General features: G+C 39.0%; 1 protein-coding gene across 1 annotated transcript; it reads right to left on the bottom strand.

Annotated features, from left to right (window-relative positions):
* Positions 1 to 203: 203 nt before the first annotated feature.
* Positions 204 to 8,667, bottom strand: LOC134195343 (dnaJ homolog subfamily B member 9-like). Its single transcript, XM_062664358.1, has 3 exons — positions 8,356 to 8,667; positions 4,441 to 4,797; positions 204 to 397 (listed from the first exon to the last, which is right to left on the bottom strand). The coding sequence occupies exons 1-3, from the start codon at positions 8,576 to 8,578 to the stop codon at positions 324 to 326; spliced, it is 654 nt and encodes a 217-aa protein (XP_062520342.1). The 5' UTR covers positions 8,579 to 8,667; the 3' UTR covers positions 204 to 323.
* Between the last annotated feature and the right edge of the window lie 948 nt (positions 8,668 to 9,615).

Below are 9,615 nucleotides of genomic sequence, written 5' to 3'. Positions count from 1 at the left end.
GCGGAGTGACGTCATCAAACTACTTTTTCAGCCAATCACCACACTACAATCGAAGCACGTGATCGAAGCTTCGCCAATGCATAAAGTGACGCACTGCTGTACCGTCACATTCGTATCGGACTCGTGCTGGGCCGTATGATTGCATCCGTATTAGATGGCAGTATGAAGTCAAGGTAAGTTATTACTCGACCAATTTGGTCCGGAAAGGTCACAGAGCGAGACATTGCGTCATACCTTATCTTTCATTTATTAGTTAGCTATTTTCCATCTATCAATTCAAGTAGTTATAAACAGCACCAAATTGAAAGTAGTAGTTACTCATATCAATTACACGTAGTGTACGTAGAAACACTGTTGCCCACTCTCTTTGTCACCGTCCTGCAGTTCACGCCATTTCCTGCAGTAAAGAGAACAGCTCAGTTTACCAATAGAAGGGAAAGCACAAATTGCCAAGTTGCAACATTCTACTTTCACCAAACAAAAACACACTTATAACCGGGTACGTGTACCAGCATGCTCAATTACAACCAAGTGTCCATAGCTAGCCTATGATGTCACTATAAATTTTGACAACCATACCTTCTTGCCTCCCATATGACTCTAGTGCAGACAGGTGCATTATCTGACAGATTACGTGCTCGTTGAATTGCTAATAAGTCTGTATGGTATCATCACAATATTATGGTTGTAATGATCAATATTGTGGTAACACCATGTGGCACTTGGTAGTGCATAGCACTAACAACAGGAAGGATCTGTAGGTCCTTTGTGTGACCCCAACATTCCAGTTGCCAAGGGGAAAACCTACCAGCAGTCTACATTACTTCAACATTGCAACGTAGGAATGAAAACTGTATCGAAAAAGTTTCATTTCGCTCTCTTTGCTTTTTCTTCTTCATGCAATGAAAGCATATGCCACAGTTATTGTCTATGAAAGCAGAGGAGAGCTGATCTGTTGGAGACTCTACCTGGTTTTTATGTCCATGATTGTTATTGCCAGCCTGCCTCTCAGCCTGCCTCTCAGTCTGCTCCCTGTTTGCCTGCCTGTCCGTCAAGATAACTTACTAGTTAATTAATACAATAAACCTGCTATTCATAAAGCATACCGTATATACAGCTTATTAGTGCAATGCTACATTTGTGCAACTTCCTGGGATTTGGCCAGTTTTTTCATATGTGGAGTTTAAATTGTGATGCTTATACACGTGCCAACAAAAGACTAGGAACACATGCGCTTCAAAGGTAAAGATCTATACCAAATTTAGCAACGTTCCTGCTACCTATAAACAGATGAGGAGAATCTATTGCACAAATAAATCTATCACACAAATAACCTGTTATAGGGTAGTCAAATAATACAAGTCAATGACTTTTCATAGCCTGCTCGATATACCGGAAGAAACACCAAGTGAAACAACATTCAGAGTGAAGACTCTATTCCTAATTTGAAAATGTAACTGCATGCTGTGTATATAGTCATGTCTGACATATCAGGTTCAATGCCAAGTAGTCTTGCATAGCCAGCCCTGAGGCTACACCAAGCTAAATGTCAAGGCTATTTTCAAGAGTTCCCTGTCTCCTGTCTACTACTACAAACTGTTTCTGTCAGTAACCTCTACTATAGGTAGATACTCAGTGTGTACACAACTTGCATTTTATCATCTAACCAAACCACTAGAGTACTTACTTAGACAATAATAACCAATGTATTCACATCTAAGCTCAATAATTGTATAATATTTGAGTGTTTGCTGATTATATGTGCAATCACGTCAAGGTTTGACTGACAATTTCAACTTTTTCCTACCAGTCATTCAATCACTAGTCAAACATTTCCTACCCTCTTCTTCTCTTCAACTACAGTATTTATGAATCAGGGGTGTAGTGTGGCACGGGCTAGACCGGGCTATAGCCCCATCATTTGTTGGCGTGATCAAAAATTGTGGACTATAAATAAGTGTGAGGGCCAAAGCTATACACACACACACACACACACACACACACACACACACACACACACACACACACACACACACACACACACACACACACCACTGCTTTTTCCAGTCTGGATCTGCCACTGATTCTACCGTATCAGTCAAGTAGAAGCCAATAAAAGTAGGCGTGTCCCCTGACATCATCATGAAGTTTAGCCCCCCATTTCTAGAGGTCACGCTACACCCCTGCACTAATCATATTAGTTTCAGTCATGATCATATCAAAATATATACACTTTAAAGTTTTAATTATTGCTACTGCTCCCTTGAGAGCTCTGCAAGCAACATGTTGACAAAACCAAAAGACAACCACATTTGTAATGCAGCTATCACTGACTGACAAAAACAAACAAAAAATGATGCTATGTTGCTTTTTTGGTTGAAAAACATTCAACCAATAGAGTACTGAGTAGCCACATGTTAGTCCTATAACTTTCCAGCATTAGTTCACATCCTTCTCCAAATGTAACGGTACTCTTTTTGCAAAGGAACGCTTTATTGGCTTTCCAAGAAAACTTAAAAGCAAAAATTATTGTCTTCTCCAAATGTTTACTGAATGCTCCTCATCAGATGTGCCTAACTAAACACCACCTGAAATGCCTGTCAGTATACCTGTCTCATACAAACAACTAAACAGGTTATGTCATGTGCACATCTGCCCAGAGAAAAGCATTGAGACACACAAGAGATGAAGATCAACACAAATTGCAACAATGTGTGGCGAATTGCAGAACAACACATATATTTTACATAAGTCTTGCTTTGCCACACAAGGTCATTTCTCCAGCAGAGAGTGATAATAAGATAAAGTGAGATTACTCCCACTGTACTAGAACACATAAAATTCATAATTCCAGGTGGTCACACATGAAGTAAAATTGTGCATTTGCAATAAACTGCAGTTGTCTTGATCCTCCCTCCTTACAATTTTTCCTGACTACTAAATAACCAACAAAACAATATCTTGACATCGACACCCAATATCTATCAGGAAAACCACTGCAAAAATTACTCTAAAGATTGCATTCAGAACTTGACTATACCTTTGTCATGTAGCTGAGTCTAATACCTTGTTTGCACTGGCATATGCTTACAAACTGTGCCCAAAGGTGTCAGGCTGCACCAAGCCAGTGCACACCAGACTACCATGCTGGCCACTGTTCACACTGCAGATTCACTGTAGACTAAGACTGTAGTCGTGAGGCAGTGGCAGGTCACTCATAATGCACATTATCTGTGGCGTTGCTGCCGTGTTTTAGACAGCAATTCAGCAGTCCAGATCAGAACATCGCATACTTTCAACAAGACGATCTAAGAGGCAATACAACAGGTGCTCAAAACTTCTGCCTCGGTTGCAGAGTGTACGTCGTCTTCTATGATAGAGGCTAGAACTGATTGCTCTATTTTGCCTACACCCTTCATTTGTGCTTGAACACTCTCCTCGCTCTATAATGTAATTAACAGCAACGTTCGTCTTTAGGCCAAGCCCATGTTTCAAGAAATTGAGCATGCACCAACTCCAGCACGATTTGAGCCATGCATTGCTGGCACGTCAAGTTGAAGTGGGTCAGCCTGGCATGCTTTGGGGTCTTTCAGCATGGCTCGGTAAGAGGTTGTTGAAAATCATCGACAATTTTACCAGCAAACAAAGAGCACACTAGGGGGAGGGGGTTATGGTCTCTGCACGCTTTATAAAATGTTGATCAGTAGCAACTGGCTCGTGCCAATTTCTCTGTTTCCATAATTGGAATTGCATCATGCATTGTTCCTGTGCTAGTCACCAGTATGTACGGGGTTTGCAAACATATACGACCTCGGCAGCCTGTACCACAACTTTCTCAATGTTCTTGTCTTTCTCAACTTGAATGACTGGAAACCTTGAGATGACATCATTTGAGCGGGTCAAATGGAATGGAGGAAGAACTGTATTGATGCAGAAGCATTGACGACCACCCGTCAACACTCTAATAAATGGAATCATGGTCAAGCTATTGAATTTTGCTACAACAATATTGCATACAATTTGGGGAGGAGAGGGGCTTCAGAAAAGTGTGAGCTTTGTACACTCGTAAAATTATATAATTTTGAACGACCCATAAGCGTTCACACTACATGTTTAAGTTAAAACGAGCTGGACAAACCGTGATGACAAAAATCGTTAGTGTGAATGGGGTATGTCTGAATTGAAAGTGTGTAAGTATATTCACTGAAAGAATGTAAGTAAACCTAGGAGTGTTTAGAAGAGCGTTGTCTAGCCAGCCACTCAAAACAATTCTCAGTATTGAAAGTTAGAAACACTTTGTCTACACACACACACTTGCAAAAATACTGACTACTGTATATGAGACTACTAAATCTTATGGTTCTACTATATATGATCATTCTGCATGAAGTTAGATAAAAAATTATATTTTAGAACGATGTAATGTGAACTACCACTAACCTTGATTTTGCTGTTTGAAAAATCCTCCTCCTTGAAACATGTTTCCCATATTTTCAAAAGGATCAAATCCTTCACTGACTTCTTCATCTACCTCTTGTGTGTCTCCAAAACCATCAAATGGATCCGCACCAAAACCACCAAAGTTAAAATGAAATGACTCATGATGGCTGTTGTGGCCGTTTGCCGTACCCATGTCCTCAAATCCTTCAAAAGGATTGAAACCCTTGAAGAAGTCATCAAAATTAAATTTAAAGTCAAAGGGAGAGCCATTGAAGCCTCCAGCTCCATTCTTTAATCCATCTTCCCCATATTGATCATAGATTTTTCTTTTCTCAGAGTCTGACAAGACCTCATGTGCTACAATTAATAATATAAACACGACTTCAAACACCCAACAAACAATAAAATTAATTCTATTAAATGTGCAGCAAACAATTCATTATGAGCAGAAAATGTGGTGTGTGTGTGTGTGTGTGTGTGTGTGTGTGTGTGTGTGTGTGTGTGTGTGTGTGTGTGTGTGTGTATGTGTGTGTGTGTGTGGTGTGTGTGTGTGTGTGTGTGTGTGTGTGTGTGTGTGTGTGTGTGTGTGTGTGTGTGTGTGTGTGTGTGTGTGTGTGTGTGTGTGTGTGTGTGGTGTGTGTGTGTGTGTGTGTGTGTGTGTGTGTGCATGCATGCACAGAGAAAGACAAATTAGAAGATAATAATATATTACTGATGACAACTGTCTGATTATCCTGCTACTTAACCAGCTAATAAAATCTCAAACTAGTTTGAAATGGTGACTAGTACCAATTAAAAATGGACTCTAGAGACTTTGCTTTCGATGTCAACATTGTTACAATCTGAATTGCTCTATTTCACTATTTGAATATTTGACATGCATCAACAATCTTGCGATAGCAGAGGCAAAACAAATCATTGACAAAAGCAAAACAGCCATATACAAGAATCCCTAGATATTATTATATTTGCATACATTTATTCCCAATTATATAACACAATAACAACTGTAAAGTGTCCAATGAGAGCACCAGTTGAAAGCACCCCAGTAAGACTTTCTGCTGCATGGTTGTTTGAAACATCTGAGCATGCAGGTCCTAAGACAAAGTTCACTTGATAAAAGCAACCTTTCTAATATAATTGTTCCATATTCTTCCACTTGCTGTCCTCTTCATATAACTAGCATGGAAACTTGAGAAAACAGTTCTTAAGGCTGAGATCAAGGTATGATTTGTCAAGCAATATTGTCAATTTCTGTAACACGTATACATGCCAAGAGACTGTCGATTGAAAAGCACACTATCGACTTGGCAGTTGCATTAGTGAAACATAACTGAGTACATACAACTTATACAACTTATGTTTGAGCTTGTGTAATTGTCATCAACATCAAATCTGACACATCAATGTTGTAAATTAATATGCTCTTGCAATTCTTGCAAGTCTCATGTTTAATCACACACGGCAACAGGCTTACACAAAAAAGCACAGCAAGGTGCCTCAAAGTGAAATGAGTCCAATTTCCATTTGGCAGAGAAACACTGTAAGTGTATAGTGCAGTAGTTAAAAATACATCTGTTCCCTTCCTTATCTAGAGTTTAGTTATAAACAGATCTGCAAGGATTACCAACCTTGGCACAAGCTATTAATTGCTGCTTTTACATGGGGGCCCAATAAATCATGGCCCAAGTTGGGCCTGGGCCTGTCAACCCAAGCCTGCCCAGGTTTGACTGAAGACTTTCCATGGATCATGCGGTGTCAAAAATTTCTGGTTACATTACTCCCTTAAATGTCCTACTGCTCAATGACAAAATAATGATAAGAAGAAAAACCAGTAATAGAAGCTGATTTTAGCAAAATCTTATTCTCTGCTTGTAAGCAACCCCTATTAAATTAATTGCCCCTTGTGTTTAAGATTTGTCATTCTCTAATTATTTTCTGGGCAAAAAGTGAGTTGATGGTATACAACAATGTGCGAGATAAATTGGTAAGCAAGCCAGGCTATACATGCAAGGCCAAGGCTTGATCGGGCATGCAAAGGTAAGACAAGCCCCAGGCTCAGTACATCTCAAGCAAAACTCAGGTCAAACTTTTATCATGTAAACACACAGACCCAGGTCATGCAGTGTGAGTTGGGCCCAAGTCACAGAGAACCATTTAAACAGGCTTATGAGAGACTCCCACATCTACTAATACTCCCACATCTACTAATAGACCTCATCGAGCTGAATAGAGATAACAGCCATAACACTTCAGCATAAGCTATACAGTTTACACAAGAGAACACACTAATGGAATATATGCCATAGCTTTGAAGTCACCAGCAAAATGCAAAAAGAGTTTAATTACACGAGAATCTTGCCTGCCTTCTGTCATCAAATTTACACTCTGGCTGACATTTACAACATAAATATAGTACATAGTAACGTCTTTACCCCCTCTCAGGTGCTACATGTACTTGCAATAGTAAAATAATACAAAAATTGTTTACTAATGACAAGTCCTGGGCTACTCAGGAACAGTCGGCAAGCAGTCAGATTCTGAGGCACTTAAAATGACCATGAGGCAATCCACAATGACACCCACTCCTTAGTGCATTTGCAACAAACACGAAGAGAAGACTCGATGAGCTGGATTTATAAAGAAAGTTCATCAATTAGTTTGTCCCTACTCTTTGTAAACAGGAAGGGTAGCTCTAGGTCTCAATGCAAATAAGACATAAACCATCAAGAAGTAGATCTGTACCTAACTACTGATGTTTAACATTTCTATTCAAAAGGAAACAAATTGTGAATAAAAAATACGTTATTGCCCACAGTATTTCTTTCAGTAGCTAACTGCACAAGCAACGCCTAAAGTCAACTGATTGACACATTTTCATCGGAAAGAAGAAAGAAGAACGATGACTTCAAAAGCATCTTCTTCAATTTGCAAGCAACTGCAAACTAATGTAACACAACTCGTAATTATACAAAAATGACACTGTGAATTTGTAAATTATATAAAAAGCTATGTCAATTGACTAGTAATTGAAGCTACATGTAATTACACCCCTGCTTCCGAAGCAAAATGGCATCCAAATTTGTAATACATATACTTTGCAATAATTCTAGTGTGGTTTTCAGAAGGCTCATTGCTTCTTAGCATGTACACTGTACTTATAAAATCTATCTAAACTCGTAGAAAATGATGGCCACAACACTGCTAAAAGGTCTGTAATCGGTAGTACCGTACTGACATTTATCACATACGGGACATGAATACCGCTCTTGGTTTGGCAATATTAAGATCCTGTATAAATGCCAGAAGCAACAAAAGCAATGGATTCTGTGCAACTGGGCACAGGCAATTTCTGTTCGTCATTATACAGACACAACTCGGTAATTGGAAACATGAATTACACTATTTAGGTATCTTTCATGAACGTTTGGCCATTCGTCCATTGTCTGAGCTTCACAAACCCGCACACACATGATGTCCACATACACACACGCACGTGCGCATGCACACACACACACACACACACACACACACAAACACACACATACACAAACACACACACACACACACACACACACACACACACACACACACACACACACACACACACACACACACACACCTATACAGAAAACTCCCATAATATGTGTTTACAAGTCAAGTATCATAATGTAATGTGTTTACCAGTCAAGTATCACGAGGTGCACACACCTAAAATTCATTAGTTTTTAAAGTATTTAAATAAACTATAAATCATTAATAATCTATGCGGTTTAGATAACCAAATATATTAACGAGTTTTCAATTTTAGTGGAGATGATCATATACGACTGTACAAAGTCACAGATTTTTAAATACGTCATAGACTGACTATGACGTAAATTTTCAGTCTGTGACGTAATTTAGTACACCAACCTTCCGCTATTTCGATAAACTTAGCTTCAGCTTCTTTCTTGTCACCATCCTTGATTTTGTCCGGGTGATATTTGATAGCGAGTTTACGAAAGGCTTTCTTAATCTGACTTTCACTTGCGTCTCGTGGAACTCCCAGGATGCTGTAATAGTCCTTTCCAGCACGTACACATGTGGCCACCTCGCTCAGTAGCAAAATACATATTACCACTCTGAAGTAAGACATTAGAAAACAACAAGAAAGAGGAATGAAGTGGACCCAAATGCCAAGAGGAAGAGTATTGATAACGTGGACCAATCACAGTTGACGTTAGGTTGATAGATACGCCTTCTAAGAGTCACATGACCTTACGGCACGTGCTTTATGTACACTGTACTGTACTCGCTCTACACGTCATTTTTCTTGTGCCACAAACCTTTTGCTTTCTGTTTAATTAATTGTTGTGTGAAAGTCAAATAATCTTAGAAAACAATTTTTATGCCTAGTTATAATCATCCAGATACATACATGTACTGTACTAATTTTTGCTACATAAAATACAAATTTCATGTTAATAAAGTTAATAAAGTTAATTTAAAACAATGTTGACATACTATTCTATACCACAAAGCTACTTCCTCATCTCAAACAATGTGTACGCAGCTAGTTTTCCATACATAGACTACCATCTCTTGACCAAACTATACCACGTCATGTTGCTTCAATTAGTGCATGAAAACTGTCTTCCAAAATATTAAAACCAATTCAATTAACTTAAAACACACAAAACTTGAATTAGTTTCCAGTAAGAACTACATATCGTAAATGTTTGGTAAAATGTATAAGCTTAAGCTTGTGTCATGCTAGCTGAAAGAACCCAGCCACAGATTATTGTCAAAACTTGTATCTGAATACCACAAAATTATGGAACACTGTACCTGTATTGGTGCTAGAACTAATACACACACACACACACACACACACACACACACACACACACACACACACACACACACACACACACACACACACACACACACACACACACACACACACAAGGGTACAGAACTTTACACAATCTTTCCGTCATTCTAATAGCAATAGTCACTATAAAAATGATCAATTAACCTTCATTAAGCTACGAGCGTAAAAGAAGGACACCACAATGAGTGGTGGACTGCTTCGCGAGAAGCTCACTCTAAACGGGTTGAATTGACTTCCGGTCTGTCTGTCGGTATGTCGCTATGTACCTACCTACCTACCTACCTATGTTTGTTTGTTTG

This window comes from Corticium candelabrum, chromosome 20 (assembly GCF_963422355.1).
Source record: "Corticium candelabrum chromosome 20, ooCorCand1.1, whole genome shotgun sequence".
Classification (NCBI taxonomy): Eukaryota; Metazoa; Porifera; class Homoscleromorpha; order Homosclerophorida; family Plakinidae; genus Corticium; species Corticium candelabrum.
Note: the sequence above shows the minus strand (reverse complement) of the source record. Positions and strands in the feature narration are given on the sequence as shown.